At 46.2% G+C, this 23,011-nt stretch overlaps 1 protein-coding gene across 3 annotated transcripts in view; it reads right to left on the minus strand.

Annotated features, from left to right (window-relative positions):
- TSC1 (TSC complex subunit 1) overlaps positions 1-23,011 on the minus strand; it is a 188,673-nt gene that overhangs the window by 69,542 nt on the left and 96,120 nt on the right. For all 3 annotated transcript variants that reach the window (XM_069237129.1, XM_069237128.1, XM_069237130.1), the window contains 2 exons: positions 14,132-14,234; positions 11,136-11,230 (listed from right to left, as the gene is read on the minus strand). In XM_069237129.1, the coding sequence (XP_069093230.1) occupies positions 11,136-11,230; positions 14,132-14,234 (198 nt within the window). The remainder of the gene's footprint in view (positions 1-11,135; positions 11,231-14,131; positions 14,235-23,011) is intronic.

The raw sequence follows: 23,011 nt of genomic DNA on the forward strand, positions 1-23,011 counted from the left end.
GAGGAACGTCAATACCAAGTTAAGGTCTCACGGCGATAACAAACAAATGATTTGTAAGGGAATATGTGTTTCAAACCTTTAAGACTATCACAACAGGTGATTTAAACAACAATGATTGGTCCAGCTAACCCCGTAAGAGGCAACAATTAACCTTTGATAGTGTCCACCGCAAGACCTTGAGGGGCAAAGGCAAAAATAAATAAATGTAAAAAAAAATACAAAAAAAAAAAATCTGAGTTTGTTTTGCAAAGGGTGTGTCTTGCTTCTTAGGTAGTCAGGACTTGCTTCTCTGGTGCCAGGGGCTACCCTAAATACTGAATTTAGGGGTGTGTAGGTTAGTAGCTAATGGGCTACTGGCCCTTGAGGTCACTACATCCCCTATATGATCACTTACCGTGGGAAGTGGGCATAACCCTGTCACAGAATTCGGAAGCATGCCATCACAAAGATGGCTACTTCGGAAAAATAGTGTTCACCTCGCAGTAGCCCATCTTATGGGTGGTACTAGCCTGGGGGGTGGCATGCCTACCCAACTACCTAATTTTCCCACTTGTCCAGGTGCCAAATGGGCTCTGGACCATGGAGGTGGCTTCCTCTCCTGTGAGAGAGCCAGATTCCCATTCCAAAGGTGGCAGCTTTTGTGAAGCTCGCTGGCCCAGGGAGGCTAATCAGCGGGCCATCCTGTGGGAGGGGGGTGTTACACCCTCTTCCAGGACAGGCCTTGGTTCTCGGTCTCCTGAGGGCAAAGGCTCTCACCCTGGGAGGTCAGACTCTTGTCTGGTGGTGGCAGGCCGGCTCAAATTGGTCAGCAAGTACACCAGAGACTGGTAGGTTTTCAGGGGGCACCTCTAAGGTGCACTCTGGGTGCATGTACTAATAAATCCATCACTGGCATCAGTGTGAGTGAATCAATAAGAGATGTTTGATACCAAACAGCCCCATCTTCAGTGACGCCATCACAAGTAGCTGGAAACTCCTATTGACCAGTGTCCAGCACATGTATTTAAAATGACTTCCCTGTCAACTTACTATGTCTGAGAATTGACAAAGACATAGCAGGGGCGTGTATGCTCATGCAGATATGCTCACATGCAATATAATGCAACCTGCCATAGGGCTGTAAGACTTGCTAGAAGGGTGGCTTGCATAGACTGCATGCAGTGTTCTGGGGTCACGGCAAACCAGCTGTGTGCCATGTCATGTTTTCACTTTTGTCTGCACCGAGACACGCAGCCTGCAGTGCGTGGGGGGTCCATTATTGTGTTACAATTCGTGCTGCCGCCCTTAGGGACCCTCTTTAGTACCAGAGGCCCTAGGTATCAGGGATAACATTTAGAATGGACCTACGGCGGGTGCTAAAGGTTTAATTGGGGAAACAATTGTACAGTTTGGGGGAAAAGAACACTGGCACTGATGACCTGTATGGCAGGGACCCAGTGCCCTTCAGTCAAAATTGCATCAAAGAACCGAGCAAAAAGTGTGTGGGTGTACTGCAACAAAATGAAAATGTCACTTACCCAGTGTACATCTGTTCGTGGCATTAGTCGCTGCAGATTCACATGTTTGGCACAGTCCGCTGCCTGGTGTTGGGCTCGGAGTATTACAAGTTGTTTTTCTTCGAAGAAGTCTTTTTGGTCACGGGACCGAAGGACTCCTCCCTCCTCGGCTCCATTGCGCATGGGCGTCGACTCCATCTTAGATTGTTTTCCCCGCAGAGGGTGAGGATGGAGTTGTTTGGTATAAATAGTGCCCATGCAATGGAGTGAATATGTATGTACGTTAAGAGTTTATAATAATTATTTACAAATGTTCAGATGTTTAAGATTTATGATCTACTTCTAAACGGCTACAGGCTTCCCGGGGAGGTGGGAGGGTACATGTGAATCTGCAGCGACTAATGCCACGAACAGATGTACACTGGGTAAGTGACATTTTCAGTTCGATGGCATATGTTGCTGCAGATACACATGTTTGGCATAGACTATAAAGCAGTTACCTCCCCTAAAAGCGGTGGTTTAGCCTGTAGGAGTTGAAGTAGTTTGGAATAATGTTCTTAGTACAGCTTGGCCCACTGTAGCTTGTTGTGCATTTAGTACGTCTACACAGTAGTGTTTAGTAAACGTATGAGGCGTAGACCAGGTTGCAGCCTTACATATTTCGCTCATAGGAATGTTTCCTAGAAAGGCCATTGTAGCACCTTTCTTTCTGGTTGAGTGTGCCTTTGGTGTAATAGGCAATTCTCTTTTGGCTTTAAGATAGCATGTTTGAATACATCTGACTATCCATCTAGCAATGCCTTGTTTAGAGATTGGATTTCCTATGTGTGGTTTTTGAAAAGCTATGAACAGTTGTTTTGTTTTCCCGATTAGCTTTGTTCTGTCAATGTAATACATTAGTGCTCTTTTGATGTCTAATGTATGTAGTGCCCTTTCAGCCACAGAATTTGGTTGTGGGAAGAACACTGGCAATTCTACTGTTTGATTTAAATGGAATGGTGAGATTACCTTTGGCAGAAATTTTGGATTTGTTCTTAGAACTATTTTATTGTTGTGTATTTGAATAAATGGTTCTTGTATGGTAAATGCCTGTATTTCACTTACTCTTCTGAGGGATGTGATTGCAATGAGAAATGCGACCTTCCAGGTTAGATATTGCATTTCACAGGAATGCATGGGTTCGAAAGGTGGACCCATGAGTCTTGTTAAGACGATGTTAAGATTCCATGAAGGAACTGGTGGTGTTCTTGGTGGTATAATTCTTTTTAGCCCTTCCATGAATGCTTTAATAACTGGTATTCTAAATAGAGACGATGAATGAGTAGTTTGTAGGTAAGCAGATATTGCTGCGAGGTGTATTTTTATAGATGAAAAAGCGAGATTTGCTTTTTGCAAATGTAGTAAGTATCCTACTATGTCTTTAGTAGAGGCATGTAATGGTTGTATTTGATTGGCATGGCAGTAGTAAACAAATCTTTTCCACTTAGATGCATAGCAGTGTCTAGTGGAAGGTTTTCTAGCTTGTTTTATGACCTCCATGCATTCTTGTGTGAGGTCTAAGTGTCCGAATTCTAGGATTTCAGGAGCCAAATTGCCAGATTCAATGATGCTGGGTTTGGATGCCTGATCTGTTGTTTGTGTTGTTTTAACAGATCTGGCCTGTTGGGTAGTTTGACATGCGGTACTAGTGAAAGGTCTAGTAGAGTTGTATACCAAGGTTGTCTTGCCCATGTGGGTGCTATCAGTATGAGTTTGAGTTGGTTTTGACTCAACTTGTTTACTAGATATGGAAGGAGAGGGAGAGGGGGAAAAGCGTACGCAAATATCCCTGACCAACTCATCCATAGAGCATTGCCTTGTGATTCGCGGTGTGGGTACCTGGATGCGAAGTTTTGGCATTTTGAGTTTTGTTTTGTTGCGAACAAATCTATCTGGGGTGTTCCCCAAATTTGAAAGTACTTGTTCAGAACTTGGGGGTGAATTTCCCATTCGTGGACTTGTTGGTGGTCTCGCGAAAGGTTGTCTGCTAGTTGGTTTTGTATTCCTGGAATAAATTGTGCTATTAGGCGAATGTTGTTGTGAATCGCCCACTGCCAAATTTTTTGTGTTAGGAGGCACAATTGTGTTGTGTGTTCCTCCTTGTTTGTTTAAATAATACATTGTTGTCATGTTGTCTGTTTTGACAAGAATGTATTTGTGTGTTATTATGGGTTGGAAGGCTTTTAACGCTAGAAATACTGCTAACAGTTCTAGGTAATTGATATGAAATTTTGTTTCATGTATATCCCATTGTCCTTGAATGCTGTGGTGATTGAGGTGTGCTCCCCACCCTGTCATGGAAGCATCTGTTATAACGTATTGAGGCACTGGGTCCTGAAATGTCCGCCCTTTGTTTAAATTTTTGCTGTTCCACCATAGAAGCGAGAGGTATGTTTGGCGGTCTACCAACACCAGATCTTGAAGTTGACCCTGTGCCTGTGACCATTGTGATGCTAGACACTGTTGTAAGGGTCGCATGTGTAGTCTTGCGTTTGGGACAATGGCTATGCATGATGACATCATGCCTAGAAGTTTTAGCACAAATTTTGCTTGTATCTTTTGGTTTGGAAACATAGCACTTATTACCTTGTGGAATGCCTGCACTCTTTGTGGACTTGGAGTGGCAATTCCTTTTGATGTGTTGATGGTTGCTCCTAGATATTGTTGTGTTTGACACGGTTCTAGGTGTGATTTTGTATAGTTGATGGAAAACCCCAGTTTGTGAAGGGTTTGTATGACAAATGTGGTGTCGTTTGCGCATTTTTTTACTGTGTTGGTCTTGATTAGCCAATCGTCTAGGTAAGGGAACACATGTATCTGTTGTCTCCTGATGTGTGCTGCTACTACTGCTAGACATTTTGTGAACACTCTTGGTGCAGTTGTTATTCCGAATGGCAACACCTTGAATTGGTAATGTATTCCTTTGAATACGAACCGTAGGTACTTTCTGTGAGAAGGGTGTATTGGTATATGAAAGTACGCATCCTTTAGGTCTAATGTGGTCATGTAATCTTGCTGTTTGAGCAGTGGAATGATGTCTTGTAGTGTGACCATGTGAAAATGGTCCGATATGATGTAGGTATTTAGTGTCCTGAGATCTAATATTGGTCTTAATGTTTTGTCTTTTTTTGGAATGAGAAAGTACAGGGAGTAGACTCCTGTGTTTTTTTGTTGTACTGGTACTAACTCTATTGCATCCTTTTGCAGTAGTGCTTGAACTTCTAGTCCTAAAAGTTCTAAATGTTGTGGTGACATTTTGCGTGTTTTGGGGGGGATGTTTGGTGGGAAGTTGTGGAATTCTATGCAATAGCCATGTTGGATTATTGCTAATACCCAATTGTCTGTTGTAATCTGTTGCCAAGATTGGTAGAATTGGCTTAGTCTTCCCCCCACTGGTGTTGAGTGAAGGGGTTGCGTGACTTGAAAGTCACTGTTTAGGTGGAGGTGTTTTTGGAGTCTGGAATCTTCCCCTACTCCTTGGGAATTGACCCCCCTATATCCCCTGAAACCTCCCCTTTGGAAGGAACCCTGATATGGTGTGGTTCTTGTTTGTTAGCTGGTGGTGTCTGTGGGTTGGCCACGAAACCCCCCTCTAAATGGAGTTTTTCTGAAAGAGCCTCTGCTCTGCGGGGAGTAGAGTGCGCCCATGGCCTTGACCGTGTCAGTGTCCTTTTTAAGTTTTTCAATGGCTGTATCCACTTCAGGGCCAAAAAGTTGTTTTTCGTTGAAGGGCATATTAAGGACAGCCTGCTGGATTTCAGGTTTGAAGCCTGAAGTGCGGAGCCAAGCGTGTCTCCTTATGGTGACAGCAGTGTTGACTGTTCTCGCTGCAGTATCGGCTGCGTCCAGTGAAGAGCGGATTTTATTGTTTGAGATCGTTTGTCCCTCTTCAACTATTTGCTGCGCCCTTTTTTGGTATTCTTGGGGAAGATGGTCTACGAGAAGTTGCATCTCATCCCAGTGAGCGCGGTCATATCTGGCCAGCAGCGCTTGAGAATTTGCGATGCGCCACTGGTTGGCTGCCTGTGATGCTATTCTTTTCCCTGCCGCATCAAATTTTCTGCTTTCTTTGTCCGGAGGTGGGGCGTCACCAGATGTATGGGAATTTGCTCTTTTGCGAGCTGCCCCTACTACTACGGAGTCAGGTGGTAACTGCGAAGTAATAAACACTGGATCTGTGGGTGGTGGTTTGTATTTTTTATCCACCCTTGGGGTGATGGCTCTTGATTTTACGGGCTCTTCAAAAATTTGTTTTGCGTGCCGTAACATCCCCGGTAGCATTGGGAGACATTGATATTGGCTATGTGTAGCCGAGAGGGTGTTAAATAAAAAATCATCCTCTATAGGGTCTGAATGCAGTTGGACATTGTGGAATTCTGCAGCCCTAGCCACCAGTTGTGAGTATGAGGTACTGTCCTCTGGCGGTGACGGCTTTGTGGGGTATGAATCTGGATCATTGTCCGGCACTGGGGTGTCGTATAGGTCCCAAGCGTCTTGATCCTGATCATCTTGACTTATGGTAGTTTGCGCTGGTGACTGCATTTGTGGCGGTGTTTGTGCCGGCGATGCCTGTTGTAGTGGAGAGGGCGGAGGCGTGACTTTTTTGACCACTTTGGCTTGTGGTTGTGCGTCATCCTTGAGGAGACTGATCCTTCTTTTCCTCATTATTGGGGGAAGGGTTGATATCTTCCCTGTGTCTTGCTGGATGTACAGTCTCTTTTGTGTGTAGTCTGATTCTACACTTTGGAGCTCTTGTCCAAATCTGTGCATCTGGCCACTTATTCCTTGTTCCTCTGAGTAGGATGAAGGTGTGGTATTTTTCGGCGCCGAGAGAGAATCTTTTTTCGGTTTCGGCACCGACAGAATTTTTGTTCCTTTCGGCATGGATTCTCGGTGCCGATGTTTTTCGGTGCCGATGTTTTTCGGTGCCGGTATCTTGTCTTTGTCTCGGAGCCGCTTTCTCGGCTCCGAGGTTGCTCCATGGCGGTCCCTCGACCGGAGTCGGGTGTCTTCGCTATGGGCGTGCCCTTTTTCGGCGCCTTCGACGGGTCGCCTGTTTTATGGGTCGAGCCATGGCCTGTTGGCAGTGGCGTCCCCTGGGCTTTCGTTTTGTCGATGGTTTTACTTTTCGACGTCTTACTCACAGTTTGTTGCTGTTGTTCGACGTCGGAGTCTCCGGATTCTGATTCCGGAACCGAGAATGTTTCCTCTTCGTCGTTGAAACGTTGTTTTGTCGGCGTGGACGCCATTTGTAGACGCCTGGCTCTTCGGTCCCGGAGTGTTTTTCTGGACCGGAAGGCTCGACAGGCCTCACAGGTATCCTCCTTGTGCTCGGGGGACAAGCACAAGTTACAGACCAAGTGCTGATCTGTATAAGGATACTTACTGTGACATTTTGGGCAGAAACGGAACGGGGTCCGTTCCATCGGCTTCGATGTCGCACGCGGTCGGGCCGACCAGGCCCCGATGGGGGAATCGAAGCTACCCCAAAGTCTTCCGATGATCGGTGTCGATGTACCTAACTATCCCGATACCGAACGGAACAATACCGACGCTTTCTTCCGAGATTCTGACTAACTTTCCGAACCGAAACACGGAGCGAAAAGGAATACGTCCGAACCCGACAGCGGAAAAAAACAATCTAAGATGGAGTCGACGCCCATGCGCAATGGAGCCGAGGAGGGAGGAGTCCTTCGGTCCCGTGACCAAAAAGACTTCTTCGAAGAAAAACAACTTGTAATACTCCGAGCCCAACACCAGGCAGCGGACTGTGCCAAACATGTGTATCTGCAGCAACATATGCCATCGAACACCCAGTTCCCTACACAAGCCCCATATTTGTCCATCCCCCCCACCCCCCACCCCCCCACAAACCAGGAGGCTCAGCCAAACCTGGCAAAGTCTTCCTAGTCAGTCAGGCGAGGAAGAGTAAGGGAACAGGCTGGATTACTGCAGGGCCTACTCTGCCTTACATCCTCCTGACTAGGTCATTCCTTCTGAGGACCTGACCTATCTCAACAGTGATTGGACCTGTAGAGAGCTGGGTTCTGGTTGCAGTACCAGCCCGCTTTTTGCCAGGTTTTTAGATGCAACTTTGAAATGCACTGGGTTCCTGCTAACCCAGTCTACAGTGCCAGTGTTCCTTCCCTAAAACAAACAAGTCACCTAGTCACTTGAGTCCTCAAGTTACCATGCCCTTAAGCCCCCCTGTAAGTTCCTAGTAAATGGTACCCATGGTACCTTGGGCCTTGGTACTGAAAAGGGTCCCTCAGAGCTGCAGCACAACTTGTGCCTCTCTGAAGGACCCAGCACCAACCTCATGCAGACTGCCAATGCAGGAGACAAGGTGCTCCCAAAATTCAAAACATAACATGGCACACTTGTGTGCCATGTCCCCTAAAACATTGCTTGTAATATCTGTAAGTCACCCCTCCAGCCGTAAGGCACGATGCATTATATCACAAGTGAGGTCATATATGCATGAGTAAATTTGCCCCATGTCTTTTTTTGATTCTTAGATATAGTAAGCGTACAGGAAAGCCATTTGTTCCCCAGCTACACAATGGCTTCTCTGAACCTAGGGATGTTTAGTATCAAACATGTTGCATTAATACTTCCTCACTGATTCCAGTGATGGATTTATTAGTACATGCACCTAGAGGGCACCTTAGAGGTGCTCCCTGGAAAACCAACCAACTCTCTGTCAGCTAACCAACCAGTCCTGGCCAGTCTGCCACCAACAGATGGGAATCTGACATCCAAGGGGGGAGCCTCCGCGCTCGAGAGGTCAAAAACAAAAGCATGTCCGGGTTGGGTTATTACCCTCCCCTCCCTACAGGATGACGTGTATTCCAAGATAGGCGCTTCAAAGAAGCCCAACTCTGATATGGAGAGCTGGCCTTCTGCTGAGTGGATTCAACCCCTCTCCTCCCCTCCCCCCCCTTTTCTTCTCCCTCCTCCCCACCCCTGGTTAGGGTGATCCCCACTTCCAACAGGAAGTGGTCATCTAGGGGATGTAGTGACCCTAAGGATAAGTAGCCCACTGACTAACCTTTCACTCCCCTTAACAATGCCTTAATAGAGTATTTATTGGCCCCCTGATACCAGATCTTAGCTGTACACAAAAGGAGAAGTGGAAGAGATGCCTGCTGAACCTGAGAACCAAGGAGCACAACTGACATGGCGCTAAGCCTGCCGGCCTGCTGCATCCAACCCTAGAAGAGCAACGGTCCTGTCCTGCCTCTGCAGCCTCCAGGAAACTGGGAGAGTTGCCCATGCGCCGCAAAATCAACCGACGGAACTCCCTTAGAGTAGAGAAGCTGCTCCCCTGCAACTGCAGGCACCCAAGAAAGAGCCGAGAGGATCAGGACCACCAAAAACCCAACACTGGACATCATCACTTCACCCGAGCTGCCTAGCCCATATTGAAGTGGGCCAACGGTGTTAGCATGGTCCCCAGGGCATCCAGAAAAGGAGCCCACACCTTACATCCGCCAGTGACCAGGAGGCAAAACTCAACGCCCTACAACACCTACGTACCAGACTGCTTCAGACCCAGAAGAGAACCAAGGGTCCCCCCCCCAAATCTCCCCACCTTGTGAGACCTGAGCCCACATGTTGGCTTGGTGGGACTGGACCTCCAGTCCACACCTGCAGAGTGGTTCTGCAGGGCTCCCGGTAACCGCAAAGTAACTCCAATGCTGGACCAGATGCCAGAAGACACCCATGCACCCACGCTCTACAGCCAGAGGAGGAGTGGACCGATGGTGTCCCCACGTGCCAGAGGACCTCAAGGGTCAAGCCCTCCCCCGCAGGTTCTCCTGGACTGTCCTTCCAGTCCATCCTTGCAGCCATGAAGGCTAACACCCAGCAGAGACCACTGACAGTTGGGAGAGGGAAAAAAGGGGGGAAGAAATGGAGGGGAAATAAATAAAAATAATAAAAAAATAAAAAAAAGTAGGGGAAAAAAGTCGGGGGGAAAAAGGAGAAAGAAGAGAAAGAAAAAGAGGGCGAGCAGGAGAAAAAGAGAAAGGAGAGAGTGTGTGAGGGTTACTACATCCTGTAGCCAACACTCTCCTTCCATTCTCTTCTGTAAGCTGAGGAGCCACCAGTTCAGGCTTAAAAGAAGCCTCACTAGTCAGGACTACTTGTTGATCAGGTAGGGCTTCTCCGGTGCCTCACTTTGGCTCAGACCAACCTCTGGGTGTCATTTCCAAGGAGCCAGGCAAGGGGGAGGTCTGTACTGACTACCATCCTTCAACTAAGGGACCCATATATTTCTAGGGGTACTAAAGACAGAGTCCCAACAGTAACCTTGGCAAGCCCTTAGCCTGGCAGCCTCACCTGGGATGTACTGGTTTGAGTATATCAGCCTGTTGTGAACAATGGTGTGACTGACACAGGTGTTTCTCAGGGCAGTGGCTGGGATTCCATTCTCCAGTAGGTGGTGGAAGGGTTTACTCCCCTCTGGAATCTCCAACTCACCTGTTCGGCCCACTGGTCCAGTCAAAGGCCATGAGGATTTCCTCATCTGAGGAGCCATCCTCTAAGGTTACACTGGCAACCCCTTAGGGGCACACTATTGGGTTTGTTATTATGACAGGAAGTGTCCTTGGTTTGGTGCCCTGTCTGTTTACAGTCAAAGCACGAAGCCTTTGGTGGCATACAAGGTTTTACCCTGGCACCCACCTGTATTGTGAGGTGTCTCGGAGGTGAAATTTAGAGGACTCTTTATTTTTGCCTTTAGTTCCACAGTGGTACACCTGTTTCTCTTGGGGGGCTGGGGTGGGGGGTTTGGACTCTTTCTTTTGGCCCCTCTTTCACGTCTAGTTTTGGACACACTGGGTTTTTACCCAGTGATCAGCCTTCTTCCCCCAAATCTTCGGGAGTGACTGGCCACAGGTACACCGGGTACTGATGCAGCTTTTCAGAAGTACAGTTACTCAACAGATGTTCCTTCATCATTTAATTATAAATCCCATCATAATAATGGAATTGTGGTGAGTGTTGAAGTTATTTAAAAACAAACATCTTTCCAATACCTGCACCAGAAGGATTTTCTCATCCTGACATGTTGATGAGATATTCATGTCCATCACACCAGGAGCAGAGTGGTGCATGTGAACATCTTGCCCACTGCATTGTAGTGGTTTAAATAATAAAGATTCGCCCTCATGCTTACTTATTTTGGTATTCTGCACGCAGGAAGAGCTAATCAGTGTTCAGAAAGATCCCAAAGTACAGGACCACAGTTGTGTGCGTGATGCAGCACGTAAAAGGTCTAGACTCGCAGCTGTTGTGATTTGAGCAGACTGAGCCCTCAAATCTGTTACTGTAAAGTTGCCCCTTGCCATACAGAGGACTTCTACCTAGTCCTTTTCACTTAAAACATTCAGATGGGACTTGCATTGTCACTTTCCTCATAGGATGAATTGTCCTGCGGGTCATTGGCTGTAAATGTGGGACGGGTTAGAAAGCACTATTACATAGGTTTACATAACTGTCAACACAAACATAAAAGCAAAGGCTGACTTCAGCATCACACGTTCAGGACTTTTCCTGTGAGCTAGGAAATCTGTGCACGTGAAACAGATGACTAACCTTCTTTATATATGCAGTAGGGGCCTGCTCATCCATATGGCTGGATGGAGGGGGCGAAACAGCAGGAGTTCCAGATGGTGTGCTTTTTCCACATGCTGTAAAGAAGAGTAGAGAGAAGAAACAATACTGAATTGGCAATGAAATCTAAGTTTGTTTCAGCTATCTCACTTCATTATCACTTGAAAAAAACAAAACTCTGATTAAGTTGTCTTTGTCATGGGGTATTTTACAAGAAAATGAATTTGAAGGGATTAAGTACCGAAAAAAAAATCAGGCCAGCTCCCTCGCTTCAGCTAGGACAGAGCCAGTAAGTAAAAGATGCACAGCCTTTCCCTTTTGTAGCATCAGTCTACACTATATTCCCAGAGCCCGTTAAGGGAGGTGAAGGCAGGCTGTAGGTGGTAGCAAACAGATTATTTCAAGCACTCTGCCGCACGACCACCTTCTGTTTAGCTTGAATATGAACACAGTGGTAGTCTCTGAAAGTTGGAATGAAGAACCTACATGTTCTCCATATATCAGTGGGCGAAAGAGTTAGGAATGCAGCTTTCTTGTGCATGGAGTCAGAAGTAATGTAGTGAATCATAGTCGTAACCACTGGACAATACAGCAGAAATACTTAAAGAAATGCCTTTTCACTGGGATGCAAAAGAAAGTTGTTGTGTTTTTCTTGACTCCTTGGTTCTCTACAAATAAAACCGGAAGCTTTAACAGAATGTGCATGGTGCCCTTTTGGGACAAGTAATTAAGGACAATTAGAGTGTTTTGATTCGCACACTTCCATTTTAGCGCGTACGCATGGCCACCATATGTCTGTTCATTTGTAAATATGGCTGTTGAAAATCAGGCCCTTAACACTGTGAAAGCACTCCATATGCAGTTAACGATCAGGAAAGCCACTTTCAATATTATGTATTTGAGAAAACCGCTGTACAGTGGCTCTGAGGGGAACATCAGGGAAGTGACCATCGTTTTTAGGTCTTATGGGGGAATGCAATTTAACTGTGTAAGTTGCGTGACTCCATTTAGAAGCATCTGAGTATGTGGTCATTCCTGCCACAAGTACCTTTAATGAATCACTACTGGAAACTGAGGAGCTCTTTAAGCAATTTCTAGGATTTGAATCTCAAAACAGAGAATTTCAGAAACAAAGATACGAAGCAATGAAATATTTTATTTAATTCACAAATTTAAAAAAAAGACATACAACATTTTATTTAGAAAGCTGAAGTGTTTAAAAAATAGATTCATTTGTAAAAGAAGAGGTGATACGCTGTTCGCTAGCGTATCATTTTTTTTTTTTGCGCCAATGCTTGCTCTTTGTGGGCGTATACCGGTGCTTCATTTGGGGTTACCAGTTGTCAATACTAGATTCCTTTTGCTGTACGTGCACTGCTCCCAGAAACCAAGAGGAGGATAATTTTTTTTAGCATCCACTTTGAAATTCCTTCACGTTTACAAAGTATTTTCAATTTTATTTTTAATGTGTGTATACTTGAGAAATCCACTATTGTTTAATTTTCTTAACAACTGAAACCCCCCCCCCCCCAATGAGGTGATGGGGGCCCCTAAGAGGTCGGTGGATCACAGGTTAATAATCACTGCTATAATGCAGGTTTTACTGAGTAGATGATGAGAAAGGTGCCTCCTGTTCCTGGACAGCCAAGGACACAAATCACATCCACCTTGGACTTTCTCCAGCTACAAGAAGCCATGGAGCAGCAAATATCTTTGCAATTCTAAGGCTTCGGGAGCCTTGGTGTGAGGTTAAGCAACTGTCTGAATTAAGCAGTTTCCTCCATGTAACACATTAGTGCTTCTCTGACATCCAGAGTGTTGAAAGCCTTTTTATGATTTTACATAGATCTTTGTAAAAAAAAAACACGGCAACAACATAGTTTGAGTCACATGAAAACTAAAGACAAAATACATTGAGATAAATCTTCGGTTTATTTCCATTACACACTATCCTTGTGCATCTTTAAATAAGGCTTTAAAACCCCAACTGTTTTTAATTTACTTTATATTGGGTTAAATGGAGAAAACATTAGTCTACCTAGAATCCAATGGAGATGTTAAGTTATTTTGCTTCCTGCAAGAACCTCTCAACGACATGGAAAACAGATATTCACTCTTGGGACCCTCAATGTCCACTTAACTTTCAGACAGATGTACTTTATCTAAAGCATAACTAGGTTGGCATTCCAGGAAAATTGTTAAGTATTGTTGAATTTCATATAAATTTTGTAAGTGAGAGATTTACAATGACACCACTCAACTGTTCCATACTGCACAGACTTTGCACGCCTTAAAAAGAATAGAACGAAGTATAGGAACATGAGTTTTTCAGATAAATTCAAATGCCCAGATCTAGGACTTCAGGAAGCAGCCAGGGTCAAGCTCTGGTGTTCTGAATGCTGCCTCAAAACTGCTTGTGAACCTACATGGCACTGATGCAACAAAAAATGTATGCAGGACTGAGGTACTAACTTGTGACGTTCATCAACATCTGCATGTTTCCCTTTCTCAGAATCGAAAGGCAGTGCTCAGTTCAAGCCACAGTTGCAGTGCTTATTGCTAAGCAACTCAACACAATGTGTGGGAGCTCAGAGAGGTCTGCAAAAGGAGGAGGTGTAGGAGCGGTGTGCTGGGCTCTCAGGCTGTGCGCGTCCTAGCAGGCACATGCGTGTTGAGTCAGTGGGGTCACATAACACTACATCTGAGTCACCCATCATCAGTGCCCATATCACATGATCATGCAGCACATGCATAGCCGCACACAGCCTGGCATCTCCCTTTGACTTGTTCACACTGGGCTGCCTTTGCCCGGCTACCAGCCTGAGCCGTCCATGTGGTCCACGTCAGTCATTGATCATGCTAATAGAGAACAGACTGATGGGGTTTTGACTGCTTCTTTAGTCTTTACACTATTGATTTTATTCTTGGCTCTTCCTTTAAAATGGCAACTCGCTACGCACAGCAGGTCAGAGACTTACCAGGTGTGATGGGGGCTTTGCTGGGCGGACGTGAAGACACATTCACTGGCGAGGTGGGAGGGGTGGCCAGACCGCAGAGGGTGGACGGGCTCCAAAGAGAATCCTGCAAGGAAGAAAAACAGGAGAAATGAAGAGTAAGGATCTTGTATGTATGACTAAAAGTGTTGATAATAACAAGCACACTGCTCCAATAAATTACTTCCAACATACGCAAAAATAAAAATCTTCAGGAGAACCTAGGTTTTCTGTGGCCTTTATCACCTTGAACCCTATGGACGCATGAGGTAGACAAAACAGAAGCGGCCCTAAAACGCTGCAAGGCCTTGTTCCAAATTTGTCATCCACTAGTCCACTTGACAACAGATGATTAGAGTTAGAGGGGGGGGGGGGGGGGTCGTTCTTACAGACACCAGATCAGATCAAACCAGCGTCCAAACTTGGTCCTAGTCCAATCTGACAATCGAAATCACAAATAGAAAGGAGAGAGCAAACCAAATAGGCAATATTTTCCAGGATAAGTGATAAAAACTGGATCCTTCCCGAGGGCCAAACTGACCCTTTTAAGTAGGCAAAAAGGGGCAGTGCAGGCTTACAGGAGCGTCCAAGTTCCCGAGGTCCCCACAGCCTGCACTAGCTGTTCTAGAGGCCAAGCAGAGGGCAGGGTCGATATATGCAAAGGTAGTTGAATCAAACAGGCTGACAACAGGCGTGCGCCCATCATTCTGCGAAGGCAATGCAAAGACATCATTTAGCACCTTTCCCACAAGATTGTCACAGGTACAAGATCTGAAGCAGAGTGAAGAATTGTTGAAAGGAAAAGCTGTGGCAAACTCTTGTTAATATTCAACATCTCAGGTACTTGGGAGGAGTGGATATCTAAATTGGATCCAACAGAAATTAACAGTTTCCCCAAAGCGAAACTACAACTTCTAGTTCTTTCTTCCTCCTCGTACTACAGGATATGCCCCGTGAACTTTACTGGACAGTAGTTGGTGAATCTGTTAGAAGTACTTCAGGGCTTAAACCAGAGCCCAAAAGCACAAATCATCAATTCAAATTGCTTCCGAAGAACGGTCTGCATCAAACACCCTCAGCGATCACCAATGTTGTGAATGAAAACCAGGATTTTTCCTCATTAACCAGAAGGTGGCCATCGTGGGCTTTTTGTTCACAGAGGACTGGAATGGGTGTGAAAATCCCCGAAGAAAAGGTTACTCACGTTTGCTAATGCTCCTCCTGGTTGATACTTTTGACTAAAGTTTCCTCACCTTGAGAATATTTTCATGCACCATGCTGGATCCGGAGATTTTGTATTTTTTTGGCAGTGCTCCAGTGTGCTGGAAGATGGCACCTTTTGGCTGTGTGATGATGGTCTACTGCACTTAGAGCGGAGCGGTATATAAACACCACTCCTGCACGCGGTCCTCGGTTTCTAGCACCTTTTGCTGTCTGCGCCCTCAGACAGAAGGTAGACAAATTGTGGGCGACTCTGTGCCAAGCTCTGATTTGGGACCTTTTCAGACTAGGAAAGGGGCCATTCCTCATAACGGGGCGGTGGGGGGGCTGTGAGAATCTGCAGTTAGATGAGAACATTCACTGGAAAGAGTAACTAATGGAAAGTAACTTGTTCTTGATGGATAAGATCACAGATTTAGAATAGATACCTTAGTACCTCACAGAGGGGAGGGGATTCAGATTAGAAATCCTGCAGAACAGAGCAGACAGTGACTTTCCTGACTGCTAGTTGTCAAGCTAGTAGTGTTTTGAGTCTGGCAGCTAACTAGAAAAGGCCCCCCTTCTCGCCAATGCCGCTGCACCGGCCTTAGCCCTGCTAGAAGGGGGCCACAGTACTTAAATGGGCTGATTCTTGGCCAGCACACAGCAGAATTTGATGTAGAGGACTATATACCTTAACAACCCCCTTATGTACAGATTTGTCTTTTTTTTTTTTACACCTGAAAATTGTACAAAGAGCTGATTGTCCATCCTAAATTTCTTTGTGCACTTAATTTAGAAGTGAAGCATGCTCCTGTGGGTGAAGGCAATGGAATCGTTCTTCCATCTTGGAGCGCTGAGGCAGAGCAAAGAACGCTGGCAGACTGGTCAATAGGCCAACATGAAAAGGGGTTGCAACTTTCAGAAGGATTGCGGCCAGTGTAGGGAACACCAACATGCCCGGGGGAGGGGGAAAACAAAAAACAAAAAAACAAAAAAAAAAAAAAAAAAGTGTAGGTCGGCTGTATTGAAAATAAATTTAGTTCTCCAATGGCATGCTGATGCAATGGCAATAATGAAGATTGTTTTCAGAGTCAAGAGCCTCACCAACAGCTACCAACCAGGAATAAAACATAAGCCGCAAGATAAGCAGAAACTCTGGTGGAGGTTTAAAGGCCCAGAGATCCTTTGGGACAGACAGCAAAGTATCACTGGCCGTGTCCCGCAAGGCATGTGTGTACCGGTCTAGTAAACTGCAGTGACAAGATTTCCCTTCAGCCAGTCTAGCATTTAGATCTATCACCGAACTAATCAATTCTCTTTGATTCCCTGTCTGAGGTATTAGTCCGAAAGGAACCAGAGTGAACTTTATATATTGAGGCTTAGATAATAATGCTCTCAGGTGTCAGATGTTTTGTTAGAAGGTATGGATCATCGGGGGCAGGTCTATGCCACAGAGCTAGGGGCTGATTGACTGTGGGACATGGCTTAGCCCATATACCCATGAAGGCATTAGAGAGGACCTCATTAAACAGCAGCAGTGGCTCATGAAGTAGTCCCTGATTGGAGGGTTTCAGTCAGCACGTTTGATTTAGTCTGAATGGTGGGGAACCGTAGTCCTAATGCTCCAGCTGCCTTTCGAATCACCACTGCAAATGAGGCGCCTTCCTCAGTAGGCAGCCTGTGTGGCACATCCAGCGGTATTTTTGGGATGTATCGAGCCCATTGCGTTTTGCAAGTACGGATATAGTACATAATCAGTATAGTGGGGGCAAGCAATCCATCCCTTCTACTGTTAAGTTTTTTGAGGGTCATAGGAAAAGAACTGATGTCAACACGCAGGGATGGCGCTTACACGCAGCTCTGCTGTGGCACTCTGGGGGAGTCTGGAGTTCGTGCAGAGCCATATGGTGCCACCCACCGTTGCACGGGAGCACTGCTACAGAATTCTCAGACTCCAGTCTAGCGTCTGGGGGAGTCTGAAGTTGAGGAATTTGAGATAAGAAATATCCATCAAAATTATAGGTCTACGAGGTGGTAAAGGCTGTAGAAAATGTTATTTGTAAGCTAGGTTATGCATTGTAGACCAGGTTCAATTCCCAAGAGGGTGCAGGTGGTCTAACCAGAGGGTACATTCTCTTCAACTCTTCCAGAAGTCTGGCTACTGCAATTGTAAAGATCCGAGTTTGACCTTTTCTGCATGCTGTAATGGCAGCCAAATGAACTTTGATAGAAGCTGTAGGAAAGTACCATCTTGCCTGGCATGTTACCCCCATTTTTCACTGTATATATGTTGTTTTAGTTGTATGTGTCACTGGGACCCTGCCAGCCAGGGCCCCAGTGCTCATAAGTGTGCCCTGAATGTGTTACCTGTGTAGTGACTAACTGTCTCACTGAGGCTCTGCTAATCAGAGCCTCAGTGGTTATGCTCTCTCATTTCTTTCAAATGGTCACTGACAGGCTAGTGACCAATTTTCCAATTTACATTGGCTTACTGGAACACCCTTATAATTCCCTAGTATATGGTACTGAGGTACCCAGGGTATTGGGGTTCCAGGAGATCCCTATGGGCTGCAGCATTTCTTTTGCCACCCATAGGGAGCTCTGACAATTCTTACACAGGCCTGCCACTGCAGCCTGAGTGAAATAACGTCCACGTTATTTCACAGCCATTTTACACTGCACTTAAGTAACTTATAAGTCACCTGTATGTCTAACCTTTACCTGGTAAAGGTTAGGTGCAAAGTTACTTAGTGTGAGGGCACCCTGGCACTAGCCAAGGTGCCCCCACATTGTTCAGAGCCAATTCACTGAACTTTGTGAGTGCGGGGACACCATTACACATGTGCACTACATATAGGTCACTACCTATATGTAGCTTCACCATGGTAACTCCGAATATGGCCATGTAACATGTCTATGATCATGGAATTGCCCCCTCTATGCCATCCTGGCATTGTTGGTACAATTCCATGATCCCAGTGGTCTGTAGCACAGACCCTGGTACTGCCAGACTGCCCTTCCTGGGGTTTCACTGCAGCTGCTGCTGCTGCCAACCCCTCAGACAGGCAGCTGCCCTCCTGGGGTCCAGCCAGGCCTGGCCCAGGATGCCAGAACAAAGGACTTCCTCTGAGAGAGGGTGTTACACCCTCTCCCTTTGGAAAATGGCGTGAAGGCAGGGGAGGAGTAGCCTTCCCCCAGCCTCTGGAAATGCTTTCTTGGGCACAGATGTGCCCAATTCTGCATAAGCCAGTCTACACCGGTTCAGGGGACCCCTTAGCCCTGCTCTGGCGCGAAACTGGACAAAGGAAAGGGGAGTGACCACTCCCCTGACCTGCACCTCCCCTGGGAGGTGTCCAGAGCTCCTCCAGTGTGCTTCAGACCACTGCCATCTTGGAAACAGAGGTGCTGCTCGCACACTGGACTGCTCAGAGTGGCCAGTGCCACCAGGTGACGTCAGAGACTCCTTCTGATAGGCTCCTTCAGGTGTTAGTAGCCTATCCTCTCTCCTAGGTAGCCAAACCCTCTTTTCTGGCTATTTAGGGTCTCTGTCTCTGGGGAAACTTTAGATAACGAATGCAAGAGCTCATCCGAGTTCCTCTGCATCTCTCTCTTCACCTTCTGCCAAGGAATCTACTGCTGACCGCGCTGGAAGCCTGCAAACCTGCAACATAGTAGCAAAGACGACTACTGCAACTCTGTAACGCTGATCCTGCCGCCTTCTCAACTGTTTTCCTGGTGGTGCATGCTGTGGGGTAGTCTGCCTCCTCTCTGCACTAGAAGCTCCGAAGAAATCTCCTGTGGGTCGACGGAATCTTCCCCCTGCAACCGCAGGCACCAAAAAGCTGCATTACCCGGTCCCTTGGGTCTCCTCTCAGCACGAAGAGCGAGGTCCCTCGAATCCAGCAACTCTGTCCAAGTGACCCCCACAGTCCAGTGACTCTTCAGTCCAAGTTTGGTGGAGGTAAGTCCTTGCCTCACCTCGCTAGACTGCATTGCTGGGAACCGAGACTTTTTCAGCTACTCCGGCCCCTGTGCACTTCCGGCAGAAATCCTTTGTGCACAGCCAAGCCTGGGTCCACGGCACTCTAACCTGCATTGCACGACTTTCTAAGTTGGTCTCCGGCGACGTGGGACTCCTTTGTGTAACTTCGGGTGAGCACCGTTTCACGCATCCTCGTAGTGCCTGTTTCTGGCACTTCTCCGGGTGCTACCTGCTGCTGAGAGGGCTCCTTGTCTTGCTCGACGTCCCCTCTTCCTCCTGGCGCAATTTGCGACATCCTGGTCCTTCCTGGGCCACCGCAGCGTCCAAAAACGCTAACCGCACGATTTGCAGCTAGCAAGGCTTGTTGGCATTCTTTCGGCGGGAAAACACTTCTGCACGACTCTCCACGGCGAGAGGGATCCGTCCACCAAAGGGGAAGTCTCTAGCCCTTTTCGTTCCTGCAGAAACCTCAGCTTCTTCTGTCCAGTAGAAGCTTCTTTGCACCCACAGCTGGCATTTCCTGGGCATCTGCCCATCTCCGACTTGCTTGTGACTTTTGGACTTGGTCCCCTTGTTCCACAGGTACCCTCGACTGGAAATCCATTGTTGTTGCATTGTTGGTTTGTGTCTTTCCTGCATTATTCCTCTATCACAACTTCTTTGTCCTTAGGGGAACTTTAGTGCACTTTGCACTCACTTTTCAGGGTCTTGGGGTGGGCTATTTTTCTAACCCTCACTATTTTCTAATAGTCCCAGCGACCCTCTACAAGGTCACATAGGTTTGGGGTCCATTCGTGGTTCGCATTCCACTTTTGGAGTATATGGTTTGTGTTGCCCCTATCCCTATGTGTCCCCATTGCATCCTATTGTAACTATACATTGTTTGCACTGTTTTCTAAGACTATACTGCATATTTTTGGTATTGTGTACATATATCTTGTGTATATTTCCTATCCTCTCACTGAGGGTACACTCTAAGATACTTTGGCATATTGTCATAAAAATAAAGTACCTTTATTTTTAGTATAACTGTGTATTGTGTTTTCTTATGATATTGTGCAAGTGACACTTGTGGTACTGTAGTAGCTTCACACGTCTCCTAGTTCAGCCTAAGCTGCTCTGCTAAACTACCATTATCTATCAGCCTAAGCTGCTAGACACCCTATACACTAATAAGGGATAACTGGGCCTGGTGCAAGGTGCAAGAACCCCTAGGTACTCACTACAAGCCAGTCCAGCCTCCTACATTGGTTGTGCAGCGGTGGGATAAGTGCTTTGAGACTACTTACCACTCGTCATTGTACTTTTCATAAGAGAAAAATATACAAAACAAGTTCAGTGTGTGTACACATAGCTAAAAAGTTTTGCATTTCCTCTTTTCACTCTTTTCTAAAGTGCTGAAAAGTACTTCTAAACTTTCAAAAAGTTCTTAAAAGTTTAAAAAGTTTTTTTCTGTCTTTCTAAAAAGTTCTGAATTTTTTTTTTCTCTTTTTCTATCACTTTAACTCTCTAGAAATGTCTGGCACAGACCAAAATGTTGATCTGTCCAAACTTGCATATGACCACCTTAGCTGGAAAGGAGCAAGGAGTCTCTGTGTAGAGAGAGGTTTGAGTGTGGGGAAGAATCCTTCCTTGGAATTGTTACTTAATATGCCTAGAGAACAAGATAAGACTAAAAGTGCCACATCTGTTGAAAAAGTAGCTAATGGTTCCCAATCTGATCCAGGGACTCCCCCAGGAAAAAGTTCAGGAAATAAACTTCCTAGCCTGCCCATTACTAGACAGTCTAGCATAGTTGGTAATGATGAAGAGCCACACCATACAAATAGTGTTGTCTCACATCATAGCAAAAGCATTTATTCTCACCACAGTGGTACTGATGTTTCTGTTAGCCAAGCTGTTAGGGTGCCCTCTGTAAGGGACAGGTCTCCTTCTGTTCATTCCCATCATACCTCTGTATCTAGGAATGTCCCTCCCACCAACCCCGATGACAGATTGTTAGAGAGGGAACTCAATAAGTTGAGGGTGGACCAAAGCAGACAAGCTTAAAAAGCAACAGCTGGATTTGGATAGACAGTCTTTAGAACTAGAGAAGGAAAGACAGAAGTTGGGTTTAGAAACCCATGGTGGCAGCAGCAGTATTCCCCATAGTCATCCTGCAAAAGAGCATGATTCCAGGAATCTGCATAAGATAGTTCCCCCTTATAAGGAGGGGGATGACATTAACAAGTGGTTTGCTGCACTTGAGAGGGCCTGTGTTGTACAGGATGTCCCTCAAAGGCAGTGGGCTGCTATCCTATGGCTATAATTTAGTGGAAAAGGTAGGGATAGGCTCCTTACTGTGAAAAAGTGATGCCAATAATTTTACAGTTCTTAAGAATGCACTCCTGGATGGTTATGGCTTAACCACTGACCAATACAGGATAAAGTTCAGAGAGACCAAAAAGGAGTCTTCACAAGACTGGGTTGATTTAATTGACCATTCAGTGAAGGCCTTGGAGGGGTGGTTACATGGCAGTAAAGTTACGGATTATGACAGCCTGTATGACTTGATCCTGAGCGAGCATATTCTTAATAATTGTGTGTCTGATTTGTTGCACCAGTACTTGGTGGACTCTGATCTGACCTCTCCCCAAGAATTGGGAAAGAAGGCAGACAAATGGGTCAGAACAAGGGTGAACAGAAAAGTTCATACGGGGGTGACAAAGATGGCAACAAAAAGAAGGATGGTAAGTCTTCTGACAAGGGTGGGGACAAATCTAAAAATGAGTCTTCATCAGGCCCACAAAAACACTCTGGTGGGGGTGGTGGGCCCAAATCCTCCTTTAATCAAAACAAAGAAAAGAAACCATGGTGCTATTTATGTAAAATAAAAGTCCATTGGACAACAGATCCCAGTTGTCCAAAGAAAAGCACCAAGCCTCCTACCACTACAACCCCTACTGCTACACCTAGTGTCCCTACTAATAGCAGTGGTGGTGGGAGCAAACCTACTAATAGCCAATCCAAGGGAGTAGCTGGGCTCACTATTGGTAACTTAGTTGGGGTTGGCCTGGTTAGGGAGGCCACAGAGGCTGTGTTAGTCTCTGAGGGGGCTATTGATTTAGCCACCTTAGTTGCTTGTCCCCTTAATATGGATAAGTACAAGCAGCTACCCCTAATAAATGGTGTTGAGGTTCAGGCCTACAGGGACACTGGTGCCAGTGTGACTATGGTCATAGAGAAACTGGTCCACCCTGAACAACACCTACTTGGTCACCAGTACCAAGTAACCGATGCTCACAACACACTTAGCCACCCCATGGCTCTTGTAAAACTCAACTTGGGGGGGGGGGGGGAGGGGTTACTGGTCCAAAGAAAGTTGTGGTAGCCACAGATTTACCTGTAGACTGTCTACTAGGAAATGATTTGGAGACATCAGCTTGGTCAGATGTGGAGTTGGAGGCCCATGCAGCAATGCTGGGCATCCCAGGGCATATTTTTGCTTTAACCAGGGCTCAGGCCAAAAAGCAAAAAAGGACAGGGAAGCTTGGAGCCTGGAACAATGGACCAAGTGCTCCCTAAAGCTAGGGCTAGTAGAAGCAAACCACTTCCTACTATCCCTCCCTCTACAGTGGATTCAGCTTCTGAGGAAGAATTCCCTCCCTGTGCAGAACCTACACCAGAGGAGCTTGAAGCAG

This window comes from Pleurodeles waltl, chromosome 6 (genome assembly GCF_031143425.1).
Source record: "Pleurodeles waltl isolate 20211129_DDA chromosome 6, aPleWal1.hap1.20221129, whole genome shotgun sequence".
In the NCBI taxonomy this organism is placed as follows: domain Eukaryota; kingdom Metazoa; phylum Chordata; class Amphibia; order Caudata; family Salamandridae; genus Pleurodeles; species Pleurodeles waltl.